At 44.2% G+C, this 24,880-nt stretch overlaps 1 protein-coding gene across 2 annotated transcripts; it reads right to left on the bottom strand.

The window, feature by feature from the left end:
- Nucleotides 1-1,518: 1,518 nt before the first annotated feature.
- LOC134422062 (neurotrypsin-like) lies at nt 1,519-24,869 on the bottom strand. Of its 2 annotated transcripts, XM_063163776.1 has the most exons (17): nt 22,665-24,869; nt 22,265-22,533; nt 20,819-21,112; nt 18,739-18,784; nt 17,312-17,548; nt 15,924-16,047; nt 15,055-15,230; nt 14,581-14,728; nt 13,576-13,754; nt 13,039-13,180; nt 11,795-11,997; nt 10,687-10,828; nt 10,230-10,435; nt 9,582-9,660; nt 9,217-9,339; nt 8,395-8,675; nt 1,519-6,861 (listed from the first exon to the last, which is right to left on the bottom strand). In XM_063163776.1, the coding sequence occupies exons 3-17, from the start codon at nt 20,888-20,890 to the stop codon at nt 6,551-6,553; spliced, it is 2,469 nt and encodes an 822-aa protein (XP_063019846.1). In that variant the 5' UTR covers nt 20,891-21,112; nt 22,265-22,533; nt 22,665-24,869; the 3' UTR covers nt 1,519-6,550. The 2 variants fall into 2 exon arrangements, with proteins under 2 accessions (XP_063019846.1, XP_063019845.1); XM_063163775.1 differs by lacking the exons at nt 22,265-22,533; nt 22,665-24,869 and having other exon boundaries at nt 20,819-21,256.
- Between the last annotated feature and the right edge of the window lie 11 nt (nt 24,870-24,880).

The following is a 24,880-nucleotide window of genomic DNA, read 5'->3' as shown; positions in this document are numbered from 1 at the left end:
AATCTTGTGTGTGGTCACTCCTGACTCATCTAAACAGAGGCATCTGATTAAAATAGAGCATCATCCCTAAGTTTCAACCACAAAGTTGCATCAGTTCAACCAAATTGTTAAACCCATGTAACTTGAAGCCTTGCAGGAAAGTAAAGATTTCTCAAGTCTTAATTAACCTAGCTGTGGGGAGTTAAGAGGCTTTCTGTTGAGACTTCAGTATAATTGTGCTGAATAACAGAATCTGCTTCTTAGTCTTGCAAGAGATAACAAAATAGTAAACCTGAAGCAAAGGAGTTTTCCTTTGGTATGTTTGGTTTTAGATTCCCGCAATCAGAGGTTATAACCCTACTTTACCTGCAGCAAGCCTGTACGTGTGAGTGGGGAGGGGGAGAAAGAGCAAGGAACTAACCTTTAGAAGCACATGTTCTTCTCATACAGCTCTGGTTTGCACAGAGCAGATTAGTTAAATTGCAAAGAACAGGGTTTTGTTGTTGTTTGAAGTGGTTCTGTCCTGTTTCCAAGAAGAAAGTGACAGAAGTGGCAGTTCCTGCCAGCTTGTTTCTTCTGTTGGGCAGCAACTGAACAGCAGTGAGTTCCCCCTGTTCCCATCTCAGCCTCAGCTGCCCTGATGTGTGCATGAAAGCCACTGCAGATATAAAGGGATAGGAGAAACAAGGCCTTGTGCTTAGCTGACAGAGCGACACAGCCTCTCATTAGTAAAGCTGATCCAAAGAAGTTGGTTCTTCCTTTCAGGTGACAGGCTAGTTTGGAAAATCTGCAAAGAGAACAGTGCCTTTTATTTCTGGTAGAATGCGTGAGATTTGAAAAGCAGGGAGGAGAAGATCAAGTGGTGCACTGGGGTTTCACCAATTTGTTTGAATTTGTCTGTCCTACACCTGTCCTCCACCAGCATATCTTAAATCCAAAGGTTTTTTAAACATAAATTACTCCAGCTGGACCATCCCTATTTTTCTGGCTCTGCTTCCTCTTTTCCCTTTTGCACATGAACAGAATTCCATAGAAACCCCTACCAATGCCAGGAACCCATTCTAAAAAGGCCAGTTTAAGAGCAGCACAGGACTCAGCCCAGCAAACCAAGGCAATTTGAACAGTATCCTGTCTCCTTCCACTAGAAAGAGGAAACTGTACCCAAGAAAGAATTTTTTATATGAATGGTGGTACCTGAATGCCCTTCTTCCTCTCTCTCAATGAATATGGTAGCTGTCCTAGTTAGAAAACAACATGAAGTAAAGCTCAGCTTTCTCCTCATTCATATTTCAGTTTCAAAATCCAAAGATGTCTTAAGAGTAGCCCATCTGAAACAAGTAAGCTCATGCCATACATTCATCCCCAGCCTTTTCACCATAGGAAGGCAGTGGTCAAGTGCTTTAATACAAAATGACATTTGGCAGACTTGTAAAAAATAATGTTAATAAAAAAATTTAATTAACTCATTGCTGAAAAAAACCCTAAAATCTGCCCTTGGAACAGATTCCTTTATTAAAAATAAGACAGAGCCCCACACAGTCACAGTATAATCCATTTATTAGTGTACCTTGTGAGCCATTGGTGGTGATCCAGGGACATAACAGCTTTGGCACTTGACTGATTTCAGAGGTACTCAGCCCTTAGTAGAAAAGGATTTAATAGCAGGCTACTACACAAACAAGTTTCTGATGTGGAAAATTAAATATTTTTCCAAACAAGGGAAAACGCAGCCCAGGACATGTTCATTAGTCCAGGTCACAGTGCCTTGTTCTACAAGGAGTAGTCCCAACTTGGTTACCACCAGAGGTGATTCTGTTCTCTCTAACTGTAAGAAACTCCCAGTGACTCTATCAGGAGAGTGTTAAATACCACAGTGTAGTTTCATCTCTCCGAAGTTTTCATCTGATTGCCAAATATACACATCAAAGCCACTTTTCAAGTGGTCAGTGAATCACTGCAGCTTTTTTGGAGTGGAAAGACTTCAGGATACAGGCTTCAGAAAAAAAAGGAAGACAGACAAAAGGCAGATCTACCTCTGTTACCCCTGAGATAGCAAATGCCCACTTTGCTTGTTCCTCACCAATGCCTCCAGTCCTTAGAGAAACTGATCTGTTATTTTCTGCTACAGTTTTACAGAGATTACAAGGATAATTGACATCATGTCCAGGTTAATAAACTTAGCTTAAGCTGCCTGATTAATTATAGCTTATACCATAATTCACAGAAATCATAAGAACAGTGTTCAGCCACAAGAAAGTGATAAATCTTTAATCCAGCTTCAGGTAGCCAAGGTAGCCAAAGTGAACAGGTTAGAGAAAGTACCACTGCAGGCACTGCAGGTCAGGAAGACCCCAGTACTGGGGCAGCCTTTGGAGCACTGGGGCAGCCTCTGGAGGATTGCAGTATTCTCTCAAAGAAGGATAGGAGCAGCACCAAGAGCTGCTCCTTAGATCCTTACCATAGCCATGTTTCTACTCCTGCCAATGCTCCTGGCCACAGTGATGTTCTCTTTCTCACACAACCACAATGTGCCATTCTGCCATGCAAAGTTCTCTCAGAGCATCCACGAGGCACAGTGCAGCCACCAGCAACACTGAGTGAGCTCTCAGCTCCTGGAACAAGTGCACATGCATTAGCCTTATCCAAAGCACTAATGCTGTGAAGGTGGAATGTCTCAGCCCTCCGTGTATGTCAGCACAGGGAAAGATCTGCACAGAGCTCCCCAGACAGACCTACAGCAATTTCTGTGAGCTCAGTGGGACTGCTGCACCTACCTGAGACATGAGGAGCTAACCTCAGTGGGTTTTCATCCCCTTGAAGCAAGGCTGCCACCAAGACCACACTAGCAAGTTTAAACTAGCTCCAGCATACAGACACAGCACTGAAATCACTTACACAATTGCCTGCTATAAAAAACTGTACTCAAATAATCACCAGGGGATACAGCCTCCCCTGGCAAACTGCATTCAGTTGTTTACCAAAGTTTTAAGATCCATCAGAAAGAGAAGACACACAGAAACAGTCAGCATATTATCAGACACCTAGACAGTTTGGATTGAAGAGAGACAGAGAAGCCACAGTCTTAGGAAAGGAACTATGTCTAGAATAATGCATAACAGAGAATATAAAGCCAGGCCCCTTATTTCCTCTCATGGCTGAGAACACAAAGACAGATGGTACTTAATGAAAACAAAAGGCAATTAATTCAGGAACCATAAAAAGAAATTATGTGCTATGGAGAATTAAATTATAATGGTTCTCATTACCAGAAAATACTGGGATTGAAAGCTGAGATTAAAACAAAAAAAATTAAACATTTATATGGAAGATGAAGGGTGGTTACATTAAATAGTTTTTAAAAGTTAGAGATATAAACTCTTACACTTTAGGAAAAAAAAGAATGCCAAAAGAATAGTGCACAGTGTTTGTACAGCACCGGGAGGATCAAGTATTTGTACTTCCATTTTTAATGATGATAATAGTAATGCAAGTAATTAATTTAAATGGGTCAAGAACAAAATTGCCCAGAAGGAAAGGTTGTTAAAACTTGTTCAGCACAACTCGCACATACTATCCTTTGAAACATCTGCTGCTGTCCAACATTACAAAATACAGTCCTAGGGTGACTGAGTGCTGTTTATCCAACCAGGCAGTTCCAGTAAGCCTCAGTGGCAAAGCACATGAGTTTGGTTTGGACCACAGTCCCAGGTTAGAGGGTGAAGAGCAACAGCTGTATCCTGAAACAGGCCAGGTCAATGTAGGAGAGTACTGACAGGCTTGCCTACAGCACAAGTAAGGTATAAAAGCAGGCAAAGGAGATTGGATACCTCCTTCCCTCCTCCTGGTTCATGCAGGACTCAAAGGGTGTTAATTAGAAGGATTCTCACAGCTTTCATAGTGACAAGATCTAGGAGAAAGAAATATTTTTAACTAGAACATGGGAATTTCAGAAGACAATGCCAGGCTCACATCTCACTTGTGTTACATGGTAATTTATGCTAACTCCTGAATGGCCACTTGCTAAGTGAGCTAAGGGAAATCACCTCACAGTGTCATCCTTTGGGTGTTTCTATGCCTGTTGGGGTTACTGAAAGATCAAACCAGGTTAAACTAGAGATGTGACAGCACCCAAGGCACAGAAACTCCATCTGAGCTGCTGTACCATGCTGGCTCAGGGGAAGCTGAAGGTAAAAGTCAAATCCCTCCATGTTTCCCAGACAGGTACTGCTCCTGCCAGCACAGAACTTGGCATTTAATCCCCCACAAGATGAAAGGTCTGTGAATAATAGCCCTTGGTCCTCTTGGCATTTTAATGCCTGGGAGATAAGGAGCAGTCTGCAGCTTGCCTTTTAGAGATTCTGCCAGGAGCCATAGGACAACACAGCCCACGTGGAGCCAAGCACAGGGCTGCCAAGGAACCAAGTCTGGCATTTTAAACAGGGTTATCAGCACAAAGCTGTGCTGAAGACATTCAGCACCTCAATAAGAGGCACAAACAGATCAGGTTTGTCTCAAAGGCCAGTTCGCAGGGGTCCTGACATTGCATGTTTTAAAGATTCTGACAATTCTTCATTGAAATAAAGTTTGCAAGCAGGATTTTAGAACAGTCCATTGCAACACTGGTAGTCCAACTATCCTATAATACCTGGAAAAGGTAAATGAAATGGTTTAGTTTAGCCTTCACACACAAAAATCAGCCACCTAGTCAGGTCAGCACCACTGCATTAAGCTAATTTGTAGAAGAAAAATTAAAACTTTAGGCAATCAGTACTTCTTGAACCCAGGGCAATTTCTGGGATTCTGTCACCACATGCCCTGTAATATGACATTGCTAATACACAGACTGTGCTCTGCCTTCTGTTCTTGCATTGGTAATACCCAGATACTGAACACCTCAATGCCCTGAGTGCAGACCTTCCAGACAGAAGGTCAGTGCTTGACCCAGTTACTGCCTACCCAACACATGCACATCTGGCACAAGTTCCACGTGTCCCATCCTATATTAATCCTCCACATTCAAGCCCTTGGTTATACATCAAAGCTTTTTGCTCCTCTTCCTGCACAGACCTGTCTCCTCTCTGCCTTATCTGTACACAGTGAGAAGATGCTGCACTGCACAGCTATTAAGGCACTTAGCCCTTCTGTCTACTTATATTTTTTTATTACTCAAGAATAATATATTAAATTTAAAAAGTGCTTAAGGCATAAGAGGGAACTCTGTTCATTTGTTTGGATGAGACAGAAGGAAGAAATTGTAATATTCAATAATCCCTGCTTTCTCTCAGCATTATATCTGTTCAGGCTGAGAACTACAGCTTGATGAGAGTGCTTGCATACCCTCAAGTTAACCCAGTTTACTCCCACTGAGAGGAATGAAAGGACAAAAAGTGCAAAGAAGAGAAAAAAGGAAGCATGACCCAGAGGTTTCAAGAATAGGACACACTTCAAAGTGGGAAGCTGCTTTGCAGCACACTTACTGTTTTTCACAAGGAATGAGTAATTTGCTTGAGGTGTATCTATACCTCGGGAGAAATTCCATGTTTCATGGAAAACTGTGAACACAGAAATACTAGACTAGCAGCACAAACAAAGGGCAGCTAATAACTATGATGAATAGGGGACGATGTAGGAAGTTCCCACAGTGCTATTAAATCATGATTCAATGCCTGAATGTTGGAGATTAACATTACATTTGGATTTAAGAAAAATGATATGTCTATTCAGCCACTTGAGGTCAGTCTTTTAAGTTCTCCATAGTAATCATGAGGGCAAGAAAGCTCCTGCCTCTCACACCGACAACTGATTCTAGAAGATGCTACTTAGGGGAAACAAAAAAAAAGCCCAACCACACACACAAACTACTATAGCAAAAAAGCAGCAATAAAACCACAGCATCTGGCAGCTGGAAATGTGTGACAAAGGATTGCAGCAGGAGGGACAAGCATCTCTTAGCCTAGGCAGACACTTGAAAGGGAATCCTACGGGAGCAGACCTACTATTCAGAAGAGAAAAGGTTCCCCCTAGAGACATATCAGGGAAGCTAAAAAACCCAACTGTTGGCCTGTTCCTCAGCTCGGGTCAAATCTTCTGATTCCTGGAACTGAAGAGAGCTGTTATGAAAAAAAAAAAAATCTGAAGATTTCTACTATGCCAACATGTGGTGCTGTCTTCCAAGCATCTCGCCTCTCCTTGCAGCGTGTTCCAACAGTCCAAACACACAACCATGAACAGATTTGCAGCAATAGGTATCGCTCTACTTCTACCATTTCTGTGTGCCAGGGCAAAGGAATAAGTGTGATTGCATTAAAGGATTCAGATATTTAAAGCAACGTATACTCATCATTGTGACCACTGTGCACCTGCTTTCTCTGCTTACAGATTACAGACTAAAGTGAAACCAAAGACTTTAAAGAATCAGTCATAACTGTTTTCCTTCCAGTTCTACATTAAAATCTTTTGCCAGTGTCCAATGTCAAAATAAATCTCCATCAGTCACAGACCAGAAGCCACAGCCTTCTGCTGCTGCAGAGCAAAAGGACCATGTGCTGAAATTCCAAGAGCTCAATCATTTTCATTTTAGCTTGGTCACTTTCTTGATCCAGGGTACGAATTTGCTGACCTTTGTGTACACACCGGGCGAATCCTTCCGACCACAGCCATACCCCCAGGAAGTGATGCCCAAGATGATCCAGCGTCCATTTGATCTCTGACACATGAGTGGCCCTCCACTGTCACCCTGACAGCTGTCCACCCGTTTGTCTTCAGAGAGGTTCCCAGCACAAATCATGCGGTTGGTGAACTTCCGCCCGTAACGGGCCTCACAGTCTTCCCGTGGGAGAAGGGGCACCACCCCCTGCAGCAGGGTTCTGGAATAGGACTTCCCTGGAATAAAACAGACCAGCCAGACTGATTCACATACAGGCAACAGCAGTGACCTGGTGCAACAGTGCTCCCTACAAAACCAGACACTTCTACACTTCATGTCAAGTCTGCCGCACAGAAATAGGCTGAGCTCAGCATCTCTGAAACCACAAGAACTTCTGAAAACAGTGATGCCAAGCCAGACCACAAAAAAAGAACTGTAACATCAAAGATGTGGGAAAGAGGATTGTAGAAAAAGGTTAGATCAAAGGATGAGTCTTACTCCTGATTCTGTCAACAAGTAACTTGAACCTTGTTGAATTTATCTCACCTCTCCAAGTCTCAATTTCCCCCTCAGTAAAGCAAGGACAGTGTTTTCTCAAGAAAATAAATGCAGTAGTATCTGTTAAGTGCTCAATCCTCAGAGAAGTTTTAGAAGATGTTTTAGAGGTATTCAAATATTATTCAAAGGGAATTCCCTTTGTCTTTGGCCAGACTTGACTCTATTTGATTACATCTCTTTATTAGCCCAGGGTTGCTGAGAACATAAGGCTAATATGCTATATTAGAGTATGACCTCTCTGTGCCCAAGGTTTATGTAAGTTCACAAGGCAGTAGGTAACTATGCCCCATTGAGAAAGCTGGGTTTGGTGCGTGGGAAGGATTCTAGCCACTAAGCTCCAGTAGAGCTTAAGGTAGTTACATGGCTAAGTTGCTCCTTGATCCACCCCAAATATCCTGAAGTGACACGTGCAACTGGCACAACTGGACTCCGAAGGCAAATACGTACTTGCAGTTAAAAAGCTGTGGTAATAGCTAGGGAAACAGCTGAGAAGGACGGGCAAGTCCAAAATCAACAGATGAGCTCCTGGGGCTTTTGGCAGGAAATCTTTCTAAACATATGGCTTTTCTCCAGTCATAGCAGCCCCAGAAAGGCCTCCATGCTCCCTTTTACCTAGAAAGCTTCACAGCAATATGCTCAAAGAGGACAGGTCCAGGCTGTCTTGAACCCAGGGCAGAAACCAGACTCAGAGTCCATCTGTCCTTGCAGAAATACACAGGCAGATTAAGCAAGGTAGTCCAAGAAAGATTTCTCACTGAGGGCTCCTTCTACCTCTAAGTCCTCCCTTCTCTATGACAGTACCATGAAGAAGGCAGGTCATAGAAACATGGGGGCCTCTCACGGGCTTGGTATAGCAGCTCTGCACAGGCTGCTCCCTTAGGGGCCTACTGTGGGCAAATACATGTGTAGAAATGGGAAGAAAGAGAGGACTGTGGCCAGATGGCAGTATTGGTCTCTCCCACAGCTTCAGAGGGATGCTGTGGAAACCAAAGCTTTCACCAATATTGAGCAGACTCAATAAGCCTCAAAATCAGATGAAAACACAATAGCACAAAACCCCACTCATCTTCCTATTCCTTAGCACCATGCACTGGCACAGACAATGGGACCAGCGAGAACACAGCCTTGAATTGACATAAATTAATGGCCCATGTAGGCTTCTGAAGGCAGACTTCCTCACCTCTCTTGCCTCTCAAAGCCCCACCACTCACCTGTGTCTCCCCAGCCAGAGATGATGCAGGCTTGCCTGTTGATGTCAGACCTCTCTCTCCTGTCAGGCAGGCAGACAGGCAGAACGTGGTGATTGAAGGAGAGACAGTGCCCTTCTCTGCCCCGCATCCGGACCAGGGCTATGTCATTGTCATTGCTGCCAGCCCAGTAGTTCCTGTGCAGGACAATCCGCTCCACGGGCAGCTCCCTCTCAAACTCATCCTTCACACCTGTGTGGTAATCGCCCACACGCAGGAGGTAGCGCCGCACATCAACACCAAACCTGGTGAAATTCAGACTCAAGATCTCAATAGTCCTGCTAAGAGGAAAGCAGACTCACACAAGTCTTCAGTTGCTATGAGACTGAACCACCTTCTCATACCACAGTGGTAAAACGGTTCCAGCTGCAGGAATGTTGGACCTCTTTAGCAGATATGATCATGCCAGCTGTTGCAGATTTGGTGTCCCAAATCACTATCTACCAGGCACAGGACTTTTGCTTCAATAAAAATGATTATTATAGTTGCAACAGACTTGCGAACTGACCTTTTCACAGTTCCTTAAAGCACTTTAAATATCAAAATGCTGGTTCTCTTTACGCTGTAAAGCCTCAGAGTTAAGAGGCCAGCTGTAAGCAGTGAAGGAAAAAGCAAGTCTATATTGAGTTATCCCCATAAGCACTCCAATATCACACACATCATAACTTGAAGATGTTACTTTAGAAACTATGTTCATGTAGTTCACTGGGCTAGGAGGATAAACTTGTATGAGGTTATCTTGTTCATCACTGAGTATCCCTTGGGGCTCCCCGCTCCCAAACACACCTTTTGAAGCAGTGGGCTGCAGTCACCACCCAGCAGCTGCTGATCAGCGTTGCTCCACACAGCAGACGAGTATCTCGACGAAAACACTTCAGCCGCAGTGAGGCTTGCCATGGCCAACTGCCTCTGAAGGAGAAACAGGAATAAGCACACACAAGTCTCACACACATGGGAGCCATTTTCCTCTTTTCCCATCCACTCTGTCTCATCTGGGCTCAGCTGGCTTGCATTCTGCCCTAGATACTGGTTCAAACCAAGTTCAAAAATCACCAGTGAAAATGCATTAATATAGTCAGCATCTCCCAGGCTATTTCCAGAGCCTGAAGGAAAGCTGGAACCAGTCTGACTCAGCATTTACAGGGTAGTACCTCAGAGACTTGTTTCCACCTATGATCCTTTTCTTGCGACGGTGAAGCAGGCGCATCCCACACACTCCAGACTCCGGACCTGCGTGGCAAAGTCACAGCAGTTGGATAGGGACCTTCATCTTAGAGTATCAACATTGCTGTCACAGAGCCAAATACCATTCAGCTTCTCTGAGGGCATTAATCATCAAGGTTGTGGATTAATGGACTGTGGACTGTGTTGTGCATATGGAATTAATAGAACATTTGATCCCATAGGTTTCCTTAATTTCACCAGAGGTGCTTACCTGAAGTCTCTATGGTCTCATGCCAAGAGTGGGACCTATACTTATACTTCCTCAGTACTCTAAACCCCTAAGATTGCTTATGATTGCTGTTCTAAGGAAGAGTATGGTGACTTGGCTGTGGGGAAATTGTGCAGGCTCAAAGGCCTGACATGGGTGGAGCTCCTCAGACTAATTTGGAACACTCTGTGCTGCTAAGAAGATACACTGAAAACAAGAAAAACGTAGGAGGTGCAGGACAGGACATGCTTATTTTGTAGGTGAAGTTTCAGCCGAAGACAAGAATGACAGGGAAAAACCACAAAAGCATGCAGAGATCCTACAACCAGAACTCCAGATTCCAGCATAGAAGAAATGGGAATGTCACCTGTTCTCTTGAAATCTTGGACCTTTTCTTCCACATAGTCACAGATCACCCCAGCATCCTCACTGTGCCAGCAGCTGTGAATCCTGGTGTCAGGCATGGCACATTGCCCCAGGCTGTCCTCCATGCCACTGCATTCTATGTTGTCCAGATGGATGGGCCCATGGCCTTCGCCAAAATAAGCCATTGCCCTGGCTTTTGCTGTCCCACTGCAATTAGAGAGAGGGTGGCTAATCTGCAGTGAGCAGGAGCCTAGTGAACCTGAGTCACCAGTGCATTTTAAGTGGAGTAATATTTATGTGTCACTCCACACACCGACAGCAGTAGAGGGAGAAGAGCAACCTACTCCCTCAAAACATATCTGGGTGTGCCAAAACTAAAACTAAGTCCCCAGAAACAAGTCCAGAAGTGTTCCTAAGAACTGTTTCTGTCTGTAAGATGCCTGTACCACAGCTCTTACCTGAATCCCAGCTGCCTGCAAACCACTGCAGCATCTCTGTCTGTCCAGTCATCATCACAGACACTACCCCACTGCCCATTCAGCAGGACCTCAACCCGGCCCTCCTTGGTGCTTTCTCCATCCACCAGCCGCACAGGAGGCCCTGAAGCAGAAAACACATGAGCTGCTGCAAGCAAAATAACCAGAGGGGTCAGGTGTCCAAAACTTGGGTTCTACAGAAAAAGATGAATCCCAGACATCAGTAAGCTTAAAACTAAAAGGAAAAAAAAGGGAGAAAAAATAAAGAAAATAAAGAAGTGTGTCTATATGAAGACATTTTACCTCTGTGCTGAATCAGAACACTATATACATACTAATTTATTTAATACATACTGGAAATCATCAGTGGATCATACTCTGAAAGCTGGGTAAAGAGGAGAATAAGAACAGAAAGAAAGTTATTAATCCTAAGGCAAGAGTTAGACAAGCTTAAACATGCCTGGGGAAAAAAAAATCAATTGAATTGTAAAACTATTACATGATTCTAAGCAAGAGAAGAGTTCTACATCCAGGAAAAACAAAAATGTTGGATGCCAAACAAATGTCTAACAAACTGGAAAGTCTCCTGTAGTAAGGAAAGGGGAGAGTATCAGGCATTATATAAATGAGGAAATTATGCTAACTCGAAATACTTCCACAATTTTAATTAGAAGCGTGCCATCCACACAAGGGAGTGCAAACAGCAACCCCTTGCATCTGAAATCCTCCTGTCTTTGCTAGGTGTGGCTCTAATGTAACCACACCTAAGTTTCCTAAAAGGTCTAGTTAAAGGGTTCCCTTGAGCAATGGCCCACTAAGGCAGCCACTGTCCCTCAGCCCCTGAGGTTTGTTTCAGAGACTGCCAATACAACTCTCTCCAGTTTCCATTTACTGCTGGTCTGACAGTAGGTCTGGTGGAGTCACAGATTTGTGGCTCTGCCCCAATTCAGCCAGGGCTCATTCCTCCTCAAAAAGCAGACCCCTTATTGAAACAGCACAGGGAAAACTCCCACATCTGCCAGAGCTTACAAGGGAACAGACCAGAAAGTGAAACTTTCCCACTGTTCAGGGCAAGAGCAAGGTGAGTTACCCAGGCTGCCATCCATGACCGTGTTGCTTTCTGGGGAACAGCGGACTCCCAGATCCTCAGCATGGGAGCAGTCATGCTGCCCCCAGTTGCTGTGGGGACAGTCCAGGAGAGTCAGCTCTGTCCCCACACATGCCACATCATCCAGTAAGATGAAGCCTTGGCCAGCACCATACTCTCCTTCAGAGGCCAGGGCAGCAGGACCACTAGAGGAAGGAAACAGAAAATTGTCATTGAAAAAAATTAACATTGAAACTCTAAATGCCACAGAAGGACCCAAGCTCAGATCCAAAGAGAAACTCCCCTATTTAACTATGGTACCAGTGGCCTTCTGACCTAAACCACTCAGTGGACACACAGGATGGCAACCAAGCACCCTCATGTCTTGCCAGCTTCAGTTTTCAGGGAGGCCTCCCCAGACCAGTCAATTTTCTAGTGTTTGGTCAAAGGCACGTTCAAAGGCACAGAGGGCCAGCAGAGGCTGCTTTGCAGTCATAGCAGGTACATCAGTTTGAGGAGGGGCTGGCAGAGGAGGCATCAAAAATGTCAACATTTAAGTAATTCTATTTCTTTTTATAGGAAACAGCTACCTGGAATTGAACTGCAGAAGACTGAAAACTTAGGCACTAAAAGAGATGACAAACATAGTATGTAGCTGAACTCAAATGGAAGAATTTAGTCTTTCTTTCATCTATGAAGTTGAAATTTTAGAAGGAGATCCTAATCATGTTTAAAAAACCACATAACCCCATTTTAGTAGCTCAAAGGCAAGAGTATCCTGATTTTAAATCTTTCCCAACTCCTACCTGAAGGGACAACAGCTCAGCAATGGGCTGAAAATCCCTATTACTACTCTTTTTTGCCCTGATGGTCTTTGCTCAGCTACTGAAGGTGATACATTTGGAGTAGATAGGTGATATCCTTTTACTGACAAAGTAGAAGTGACACCTGCAAGTTTAAGGAATGTTAAAGAAAATTCTCTGATTTTGCTGAGGGGTTCATAAGGACGGTATTAAGCCTGTTATCTGCTTTCAAAACAGGCTGTGGCAAGAGATAATAGATTTATTTTTGCCCCTTGGAAAGGATGCAGATACCTAGTAATCTTTCCTTAATAAGTTGTATAATGGTAATAAGCCTTCTAACAAAAACACCATTGAAGGATTAAGATCCAGCCTATCCCAGTCAATGGTGATGGAATCTAATTCTGGAATTTAGGAAGCACAGACACTACACAGTCTCAGTCCTACCTGAAGCCCAGCTGCCTGCAGACCACTTGGGCAGCGAGATCTGTCCAGCCATCATCGCACACTGTGCCCCAGTCTCCGTTGTAGTAAACTTCCACCCTGCCTTCGCTGGGGCTGCGGCCGCCGGCCAGCCGGAGCGTGCCCTCTGCAGGGGGTGCGAGAAGGAAAGGGCAGCACTCAGCAGGGGAGAAAAGAAACAGCCTGTGCACCATGCTAGGTCTCTGTACCACCCATGAGGGAAAGAAACAAAAGAGACAGATGTCTGTGGGTACTCAAAATACAAACGTTCATTGCTTCCAAACATACTCATCTGCCAGGGGAGGATTCACTTCAGCCTTTCCACACTACACCTGAGCAAAACCGTGGGAACACCACTGAGTCTGCCTCTGATCTACTCTCTGCCTCCACATCCAGCAGCCCTTGTGGGAGCCATATATGGAAGCTGTGCAGGCTCCTGAACCAGGGGTTACCTGCTGAGCAAGCCGAGTAATGTGAGGATGAGACCGACCGCATCCGACTGGCAGAGCTGTACATCTGTACCTGTGAAAGGGTCACAGGAGACCCCAGCGTCTTCAATGTGGTCACAGTTTTGCTGTCCCCAGTCACTCTTCTTGCACTGATCAAGGGAGAGTTCATTCCCTGAGCACTGCACTTCATCCAGCAGGATTGGGCCAGATCCCTGCCCGTAGTGAGCCCATGACAAGGCTTTTGGGGTCCCACTGTAAACATTACAGATATGTATGCTCAATAAGGAACGCCATAGTCTTGTGTCCTCAGATTCTGCTTTGCACAGGGACTCTCGTATGCTAGGTCACTGTCCTCCCATGGATCATCTGTATTTTTGACACAGTGGAGTTGACAACTGTTAACTGAAATATGTTATTGGAAAGTTTGTAATGAGCCCTTCCAGCAAATAACAAAAATGTTACTACAACACAAACAGTCCAGACTTCTGCAGACAATAATGTACCACCAGTCTCAGTTACAATCTCATAACAGGCAAAACTCCTAAAGATTGAGGGACCTCAAATCAGAACAATCTATTTTAAATATGCCTGTACTGAAGTGATTTTCAAGAATGCTCCATATACAACAGCTCCCATGTTAAGCATTGAATGGCACACAGAAGAATTAGGTGGTCTCTCTTGCTTTCCTGTCTGAAAAGGATAAGGGCAGCCAGTGAAACTAGAGGCGTTTAAACTTAACCAAGTAAGCAAACGCAGTTCACATATGGAAATCACCATGACAAGTTGTCATTGGGGCCAACAAGATTTGTATTAGGATATATGCAAAAATGTTGAACAGGGCTAAACACAAAAATTCTGAGACAGGAATGTACTTTTTTTTTACTCAGCACAAACCCATAAAATTGACAAGAATGGGGTACAAAATCCCTTTATAGGATGATCAATCCAGAATTATGTTTCCTAAGGTTTCTGTGTATTTTCTATAGGAAGGGCTGGTAGTATAGTGAAGGGATATGCTCTCTGTTCTTCATTCTGCCTACTTCTATTACTACTCCATGACATACAGCAAGGAAATTACCTGAGTCCCAGCTGTCTACAGACTACTTCAGCATCTCGGTCGTCCCACTGATCATCACAGATGGTTCCCCACTTGCCATCATGGTAAACCTCCACTCGCCCTTCAAAGCTCTCCTTCCCCCCAACTATACGAAGTGGGGCACCTACACCTGTGCTTCAAGGAATGGAGAGAGAGCACAACAGAACAAGACAGAGACAAAGCACATCCAGCAGTTTAGGGTGTAGAACCATCCTCTAGCCAGAGGAGCTCTCCTGATGCTCTCTTACCACATCCTCCCCTCCAGACCCCCCACAAGTACCCGTGATTGCAGCCCCCAGGGTGGGATACTGCTGGTCCAGAGATGTCTCTTTAATTGGCTGCTGTGGAGACCAGGAGTTTTCTGCCTGCAGACAAAAACCTGGCTTGATAAAAAGGGGATGTGGTCATAAGCATCAGCCATCTTTGGGAGATTGAGATCTTTCCCTGGAGATTTACCTTCTGGAGGAACACAAGTTACCACGGCACTCCCCTGGTTACAAGCTCCTGACAGAGCTTCCTGATAGCCACACTGCAGCAGGGCTTCCTCATCTCCATGGCAGTTTGCTGACTGCAGGTGCAGGGGAACAGGCCACGGTCCAGAATGACTCTTCTTGCCAGCTGTGCCGATCTCACTGGTACAGAGGATGCAACAGAGCAATGAAATGCCACAACACAGCTTGACTTACAAGTTCCTGCTGTTGTTGTGACTCTCCAGGCCAGTTGTGGCATTTCACATCCTGGTGTGCCCAGTTAATTGGAAGTGCATAAAGGGGTGACCTACAGTCTAATGGAAAAGCACAATCAAGCACACAGCACTTTCCAACCCCTCTATGTGCCCACCTACTGCAGAGGAGTTGGTGTAGTCAGAAATGGCACTCTCATTTGAGAGAAATGAACAAACCCATCAACAGACTCAAACACCAAATTAACTAAATCACCTTCCCTCTGTGGACCTTATCTCCTTGCTGTTTAGAAGTTTGAATGTCCAAATCCCAGATACCCAAAGAGCGTTCGTACTCCTAAAATTTCTGTTAGATCACTATGTAACTCCAGCTGATGATCATAAAAAGGGAAAGTGATCTCATAGCTCACTTTTCACAGCCTGGAGCATGAAGCAGAGACTATCGTTTCAAAAACTTCTTGCAAATGATGATTGGGTTGGGGGTAGCCACAGAAAGAAAACAGTAAAAAAGGACCCTGGTAAGTGGAAAATTAGACCACAAAACAAACTCCTTTCTGCCAGCCAGAGGGACTGTAAGCACAGAGGCTGCTCTTTCACAAGCCACATGAGCATGTACCTCTCACAACCAGACTGAGGTTCCCACCTGAGACCTAGTTGCCTGCAGACAACACTGGCATCCCAGTCAGTCCAGTGGTCAGCACAGATGATACCCCAGAGTCCACTGAAATACAGCTCCACACTACTGTCTTCAGCCAACCGCACAGCACCTTCCAAAGAGAAAAAAAACAACCAAAAACCAGCTGCTATCTGCTGATAGAAGTTTCAGACCAGCAAGTCTTGGACTTGCATGTAGCTGAGCTGAACTGCACTTGGCTTCTTTCATCCCTGTTTTACCTGTGCTGGCACTAAAGTGATGTGCATGAAAGAGTGTGGGGTGGGGCACCTTCCCAGTCCCAGCAATGACTGATTGGGAGGATGGTTGGTGTTTTCAAATCCATGGTAATACCAGCAGGAAATTTGGCTTCTGCAAAAGCTTCTGGATTCTCCTTCTGTGAATGGGAATGATTTTACATGCTATCTTGAAAAGGTGTGTGAAAATCTATCTAATTACTTTTGACACTCCACTATCTATTTCCATCAACCACTTCACCTGCATGACTGTTGCTACAGTGAGATGTTTAATAACAGCAGATGAATCCTCTTTAATTTCTCTAAGAAAAGGAAGCACCAGTGTAAATACTCTTTCAATTCCCACCCCACCAAAAAATTTACCACTGTTTAGAAGGCACATTTCCTCACTCAGTTTTAGTACTTGCAAAGGACACACCTGTCTGCAGCACCTCAGTATAGGCACACAGCACCACTACAATTATATTCTTCTCTTTAATGAAGCCATCTTTGAAAGAACATCCACTGGCAAGGGAAATGACTGTCAATTCATGTACTAAACTGGTGTTTCAACTGTTTTGCAAAATGCAGGAAAAGCAAGGAAGGTCAGAAAACAGGACATTTTCAAGAATGCTGCACAGCAGCCAATGCATTGAGAGAGCTCAGCTCCTTGCCTGCCTCAAAGTAAACAGCAGTCCTTCTGCCAGCACTGAGGAAGTTTAACACAAGCCTAAGACCTGCCTTGTCACAGAAGATTTTATATTGAAGAAGTAGTTTATATTTGAACTGCTACACTTAGGTGAGGAATGCTCTGATATGGACCCTAAAGGAGAAGAAGTGGGTTGTTTTCTACATAACTGAAACTGTTTTCAAAGTGGCATAAGTTAGCAGTAGAAAAAAAAGAAGTCTCTTTGTATAACAATAAAACATCTATACAAGGCATTACAGCTACAGCAGCTTAAATCCACCCCCTACGATATACACACGTTCTTCTCCCACACAGGCTAGCCTCTAGTATTAATTATCTCAACAATTCAGAACTGCCTTTGTACTGTGCTTTTTCCACAGGGTGTTCCACCTGCCACTTGCAAGTCTGTGCAGCACACACTGCTGGCTTGAGCCCCGAGGCAGCAGAGCCCTTACCTTGGTTACAGTCACAGTTGGCCCAGCCAATGGCCCCTGACACAAGCCTGTAGAAGCACCAGGGCGTCGTTCCCCCGTCTGGGTTCCTGCAGAAGTTGTGGTCCCCCAGGCCACGCTCTGGGTACTGCTGGACATAGTCAGGGAACTCTGCCCAGTTGAGACACTCTGCCCCGGCCTCGGTGACCGCCAGTGAGCCGTTGTAGTAGCCAAGAGGTCCCACAGGACACACGCTGGGTGCTGGGCACAGGAAGGGAGGGGGTTACCATCACCATCACACGCTGAAGCTCAGACAACATGGGAGACACCAGCTGGTTATGAGAAACACCCCTGGTGTTTGCAGCCTCAGCTGCTACTTGCTTGATTCAAACTCTATCACTCTCCAAGGTGCTGCTCAAAGAATATTCATAATACTCACTGTCTAAACTGCAAACTGATCTGAAGCAATGAACTGCCCAGACAGACCTATGAATAGTGTTAACTTAGGGCCCAAACACAACAATTTGAACTGGTTCCCATTACTGTACATGCAATACATGACCTCACTTTGGAGCAGAACTGCACAAAGCAGGAAGGTGGGAAATGTATTTCATAGCATGTAGTTTCCCTATACACATGAGCAGATCACCTTGCTTATCTGGACTTGTCTAATATATTCAAATTTATTTTGTGGGAAGTGCAGATGCCAATGTTTCAGTGCCCATGTGAAATATCCTGTGTAAAAATACCCAATAATTAATTTTTTATGGTCCTTAAAAAAGGAGAAAACTCTCAATTCATGGCACTGAAATAACAAAGTGGTAAAAAACCACCCAGGTTTTGTGGGCTTTATAGAGTCCATAACATGGGAAGAGTAGACTGAGAAAGGGACATTTACAGCTCTATTCACTAAGCAAACAGAAAGAAGCCAACACTTTCAGAAAACCCTTCTGCACCTGGGGCAAAGAGCAAGGGTACAAAGTAATGTTGCATCATGTCATTTGCCCTCTAGCCCCTGCCAGGCCCAGAGGGGCTAAGCGACAGCTGAAGGTTAAATGCAAGGTACAAAAATGAGAAGCAGTTGGAAGTCAGTGTCTGGAAAACAAATCCTATGTGTGGCATCAACTGGGATGGTGTCTGAGAATTCAGTAGTTGTTTGAGCAGAAAAAAGGTAAGCATGCAAAAAAGACCAAGGCAAAGAAAGAGATTAAAGAAAAGAATGTGTAGGAGGAGCAGGGAGCTGCAAAAGCATTCGACATGAAGGAACAGAAGGAGTCTGGCCACGTTGGTGAAGGAGATAAACAGGCATTGGGACAAGAGAAAAGATTGAAGAAGTGATGAAAAGAAAGGAAGAAGGCCAGGTAGCAGTGGTTCATCGTGCCTATGGTCTCAGATCACCATTGCAGGAAAGAGTCTGCCCAATGACTGAATTAATAACTTCTTGTTCTTACCTGCACTCTGCAAATGGTTTTGGTTGGGCTTGGATCCCAGGAAAGCCTGAGAAAAGAAACAGAGCAAAAGCAGAGAGATGATTATCCAATGAAATAAACATGGGCATGTCCTAAAAGCAGCTCAGCTTTAGGCAAACACACCCTAGTAACCAGCCTCTTCCCTGGTCTCCCCATTGCTCCTCTTCAAATACAACCATAGCTCTGTCCACTAACAACAAAATGAATAATTACTGGCCTGCAGAGATTTACTCTTGATCTAAGAACTACATTACTGGGCTCTGCTTGTTTTTTTTTCAACAGAATTGGAAGTCTGAATGATATGCCTATGGAAAGGAAATCTAGAAGAAAATCATTATTATCAGTAAGAAAAATAATAACTACTAATCCTCTCACTGTTTATAGGGCAAGTCATCTACAGCTATAGTAGCAGATATTTATTTACTTGAGTGACAGGATGATGCCCCCAGAATACCTGTTAAAATGGTAATAAACATCCATGTATAAAGTAGGAAACATCCAAGGAAGAAAATCCAAGGCCTTTTGAGGATTTTGTTTTTAATACTTGAAAATATGATATGGACTATGCTGTTATTATCTAAATGGGGTTAAAGTTAAGACCAAAAAATACGAAACAAAGTCCTCAGAATTCTAGTGTCCTGTCTGGCCCCACAACTGCATTTCCTCTTATAGGCAAGGGGTTTTTTGTGGTTGCAATGTGACTATAGGCTGAGAGATAGAGATCTCCACTCAACATCACTATACAGTGTGCAAGCAAGTGCAAGACCTTCACAGACTCAGAGTGAAAAGAAGAAATGGTACATGTTTCTACTAGCTTCTTGTAGTTTAATTAGTTTCTAAACATTCTAAATGAACCCTTCTAATACTTTTATAGGAAGAAAGAGTTGTAATTCACAGAGCAGAGATGTGCAGCTAAAGGATAGCTAAAAGATACTAGCTATTGGTAATGGTTGTGGTTTTCTTCAAAATGCAGTGATTTTGCCTCTCTCAGCTTCACCTCTTCCTGGAAAATAGGAAAAGTTATATTTGGAATTAAACCAAATCCACTTCTGGAATAAGCAGAGGTAATTCCCACAGAAATCTGACAAGAACAACACCTATTCATGTCAGATATAATTTTCAAATCAAGCTTAGGAATATGATCCAGAAGGTGCTGACAACCATGGCCAAGCTCCAGCATCACTTCCCAGAAGTCAGAATGGGACACTGCATATGGAAGATGAATTCCTGACATGGTTCAGTAGTAGCAGATCAGATCTCAGGTTCATATGCACAAAGGGATGCACAGATAAACTCTTTTCTGGCAAAAAATTCATCTGTTTGCATGTATCAGGCTGTTGCAAGCCCACATATGGTTTCTGGACCAACAACACTGAAGGACTCACCTGATGATCTCAAAGCTCTTTGCAGAGAGTAGAAAGTGAGCTAAGCTGTACTTTTGTGACTGCACCACAATCCAGGTCCCTCAATCCCTAGCTATTAGTGCACACCTGCACACACATGTAAGCCTGCCAGTGATATAAATATGAGAGACTGAACCTGCTCTTCTTGGACCATAAACAAAAGTATTTCAGTCCAAGTAATAAGCTTCCCTTCTAATGAAAAATTAGTTGCTGCCAGTTTCTGTAGCAGCTTCTAAAACACTCCAACACTGACCATCGCCACCAATTAAATTCAGTGCAAACAGCCTATGCTGCAGGCATTGTCCCAGGTCTGTGCAGCTATAAATCATCTGTCCACAAGCAAGAGAGACAATCAGCAAAGGACAGAAATAAAGGATCTTTCCTGCCAGGGTCACTGCAGTGCATGAGAAACACTGGAAACCCAAGCCAAAGCATCTGCAAGCCCTTGTGTATTCTGCTTTCCCGGCTTATTTCTTTTGCTGGATTTATATGCATAATGAAACAAATCTCTCCCCAAGCCCCCAGTCCTTCCCAGAGACCACAACTGCCTAAATGCTCTAGAAAACATTTTCAAGTAATAACAAGATCCACTTACAGGGAGGATATTAAAAGAGCCATGTGACTCCTTACAAGCAGATAGAAAAATAACCTTTTCTTACCTCCACACATCTGAGACAGGATAGCAGACTTGAGAGCTCTACCAGGAGCCCGAGTATTTTGGAGATTTCCATCCCTCGTGTACAAAGTGAGCAGAAGGTTCTTCAAGCATCACATTCTGGTTCAGCTGCCAGGGTCTGCTTTCGCACGCTAGCCGCTCCGCACCGGAGGGAGCGGGGTGCCTTTTCCATTGCTAAGCAGGGAAAGGGATGTGAGGAAAGGGATCAAAGTTCCCCGCAGCATCTTAGAATTTCACTTTCCCGTTCTTCTCCTCATCTCTTCTCATTGATTCTTCTCTTCAGAAAGGCGAAGAAGAGAGGAGAGAAATAAGGGAAAAGACCATGTCCCCGAATTTCTCTGGCACATTCGGAGGCGAGCACAAGCGCTGGGGCACAGCCCTTAGCCTCTCCTCGCCCCGCTGTCCCCTCCTCTCCGCAGCCTCCCCCGTGCTCCAGGTACGCGCTGCTCGCAGCGCCAGCCTCCGCCTCCCCGCCCCTTGTGCCCAGCGGCGGGGCCGGCCGCCGCTCCTCTCCTCTCTTCTCCTGCAATGTCCTTCCCCCGCCGCCTTCTCCTCCTCTTCCCAAGGCACAGAGGCTGCAGCACGGCAAGGAGCTGGGGCCGCGTCCTATTGCAAAGCCCCCAGCAACAGCTGGGAAAGGCAACGGCGTGTGCGCGTACATTTGCCAGAGATTAGACTCCTTGGAAGGAATCTGGACTTTATCCCCCCCACCGCTGCCTCCTCGATTAGCAGCTTGCAGCTTCCCGAGGTCAGCTCTCCTCAGATTTGAACCCAGGTAAATGAGACCCAGAAAACTCTATGTCAAGCACCTTCCAGATCTCCCCCAGAAAACCCACAGGTGGCACAGCCCTCTCCAGCGTGCTCCCAATTTTCAGCCCTCCATCGTGCCATCGTGGGTATTGCCACCAGAGAACTTTGCCATCGAGTGTCTCCTTGACCTTGAGCTATATTTTCCCTCAATTGCCTAGAATGCTTTCCAGAGGGTTAATCATTATGGTATTACTGTGAACAATCCTATCCCATGGGGGTTTTTAGCATTTTCAACTTGCTGGTCCTTCATATGAATTAGGGTTCAAGGCTACAAGCTTTAAACACTATTAAATCTAAGAAAGCAATTGGGTCTTTGAAGCTATTCAGTCTTGGAAATAATTTTTTTACGCATTCCTGGTGCTGCTTCTCTGCTCAGATCCAGCTGTAATGTAACATAATGGGCATTTCTTATATTCTGATTTTGGAGCAATGAATTCGTGGTGTTCTACAGCATGAAACATGAAGGTCACCTTTAGGAATGAGCTCACTTCTGGCCAAGTCTGCTGAATAGCACTTCCAAAGACACCTTCAGCATAAAAACAAGGAACAGGCTGCTAAAAATCTACTGACTTGACAAAAAGCCTCTTATTTTCTTCCTTCACTTTTGCCCATTACTCACTTCATGTGACATTTCTGTGTTGCCTCATCCTCAGTCACTCATCAAAGGCAAGGAAATTTCCCTCCATGCTGGATCTTTTACAGGAGCCACTAATGAGAAAAAGAAGCTGTTTCTGGAGTGGATTTGGCCAAGAATTACACTCAGTTAATCGGGAGCAAATCTCCTATATCCTCATAGTCAGGGAGGCAGACGATCAGGGCAGCAGGGGATGGAAATAGCTTAGATGCTGCATCACACTATAACTCTCAGGCAGCAGTAACGCAGAGGAGCTGCACAAAATAAAAAATATGGGATTGTGTTAGAATTTAGAAACACTTATTCCACTGAACACACAAGGAAAGGACATACTGGAAACAGGAGCAGAAATTCTATTAGCATTCAGAGGAAACTAGCTCCTTACTAGAGGTTGTTGATGCTCATTCAGAACTCCATCCCATGAGACACTCCCTGTTCAGGCCTCTGACGCACAGGGTTTCACACCTCAAGCAGAAGTCTGCACTGGATTTTTCTCATGGTACCTTCTAAGTTGCCTCCCTGTCAAGGCAAAGTTTTCCTAAATAAAGTGATTTAATAGATAAAGTAATTTTAAAGGAAATACAGAGCAGTACACCAAAAGCAATAGAAGTCCAAGCCTGTATTCAGTTTCTGGAAGAATGATGACCTGGGAAGACACAGTGGGTTTTGCAGTTGTCTCCTCTCTGGCAGGTACTGTTTTGGATCTATTTCCTTCTTACCAAGACTCCCCTTGTTTTTCTCGTAATGACATTCCTTGAGAGAGGTGGATCCCAAATTCTCAAGAGCTTATCATGACTACTCTCCATGGTGGAGAGGAAGACCTAAAAGGGAATTATACCAATATAACTACTGCAGTTTAGATCAGTAATGTATCTAGAGGTAACGTAAAACATCCTGAACTTTCTTGTATGGGCAAATTTGAAGTAGTTGTAAATATCTAAATCTGCTATTTAACAGTTGTCACCTTCTCACCATGACATATGCATAGTTCTATTACAGGAAGTCTGTGATTCCCTATAGTCTGTCTTGATTTTGCCCAATTTTCCTGTATTGACCCTTCTCAACAAGAAATGTCATCTTCTAAAATCTCCCTGGCTCTCTGGAATTACAACCTATTTGTCCTGAACTAGGAGGACAACTGTTCATCAGGACCAGCTGAAATATTAATGCTACATCCACAGTGAAAACCTAAAAGGAGTAGTTAACAGCAATCACACCCAGAGCTGGTATAGTAGTCAAGCTATAAGGCACAGGAATAAGACCAAGGAATTCCAGCAGATCTGCTTAAATCCTGTAAATCCGACTTAGGAGGGTGGAACAGCTAGTCAGCTTTTGTTTAATTCTTTCCTCACCACGCAATCACACACAGGTCTCTGCAGCAATGTTCTTAACCAGTGTGCTCCACACCAGAACAGTTTTCCTTACCCCCCAGCAACAGCATCATGGGATGGTACCAACCCAACAACTCAGAAAGAACAGTGCTGGTCCCTGTGGGTACACACACGAACTATTAATGGAGTGATCCTCAATACCAGCATGTCACAGAATGCATTCAAACACCTAATACAAGCCTAGTGGTGAGATACAGGAAAATGGCCAGCAGCTGAAATTGCCAAGGACAATCAGTAACTGGAGGGTTTTTGGTTACAACAAAAGAAGCAAAAGAATTGCTCAAGTACTTTTAAAGGAAGCAATGTAAAACCTGGGTGCACCTGAAAAGCATTGCTGCTTATAGTAGATATATAAAAGGTTAGACAAAACCCCAAACAACTGAATTTGTGAAGCTCACCATGAAGCAGTATAATACAAAAATAGCTGTTCAGATTAGTGGGAGCAGTGCAAAATTTCAGAAGTAAAAATAGAAAAAGGTATTAAGTGTCTCTGTTACAGCCTCTTATGTAAGACTGTTCCTCACAGACACTAGAATTTGGTACATTCAGCACAGGTGCTATCTTAAGAGATGCCTAACAATTTTATTCCAAGTTTTAATATGAAGAAAAATAATCAAGAGAGGTAAATCAGTTTCTCACTCCCAATCTAGTTTATATCCTTCAGAAATGAAGGAACAGCAAGTAGCATTCTTTTTCACAATGTCTTCTGGACAGAAAATGCAAAATGCCACAGAACCAGTGTCTTCCCAAACTCAGATGTGCATACTGTGTTCTTACTGACCCCAAGTCCTCTAAAAAGACCCAATTATGTCATAATAGCAACAAAAGAATAAGCTACCCTGGATTATCCACTAATGAGCCACTGTAATTAACCACTAAGCAAATGTTGCTTCAGTAACTTGAAAGCCTTCACCTGACCAAAATTTTTGTGATGCAAGTATCAGCCTGGGGCTCCAGAGGACTCAGCTCCAGCAAACTCCACAGCCACCCATGGGTAATCACTCAGTCTGTGTGTGCCTGACTCTCCTCTTATTCTGCTTCTTCTACATGCCCCAAAGAATTACTGATATAAATGGTTGTAACATTAGTTCTCCACAACACTGCATCTTCCCCACCAATGAGGTACTGTTCCCAAGAACCTGCCTGGAGTTTTGTGGTACTGCAGTGGAAACTGCCCCTCCCCACATTCCCCCCCCAATCAAAACTATAA

The sequence above is a fragment of the Melospiza melodia genome, chromosome 9 (genome assembly GCF_035770615.1).
Source record: "Melospiza melodia melodia isolate bMelMel2 chromosome 9, bMelMel2.pri, whole genome shotgun sequence".
NCBI lineage: Eukaryota > Metazoa > Chordata > Aves > Passeriformes > Passerellidae > Melospiza > Melospiza melodia.
Note: the sequence above shows the minus strand (reverse complement) of the source record. Positions and strands in the feature narration are given on the sequence as shown.

Coding starts and splice junctions, on each gene's coding strand:
- LOC134422062 (XM_063163776.1), bottom strand. CDS start 20,890: ATGGAAATCTCCAAAATACTCGGGCTCCTGGTAGAGCTCTCAAGTCTG. Junction 16,048..17,311: donor CAACTGTGACTGTAACCAAG/GTAAGGGCTCTG, acceptor TCTCTTTGGAAG/GTGCTGTGCGGTTGGCTGAA. Junction 10,436..10,686: donor TGCAGGCAGCTGGGATTCAG/GTAAGAGCTGTG, acceptor CTCTAATTGCAG/TGGGACAGCAAAAGCCAGGG.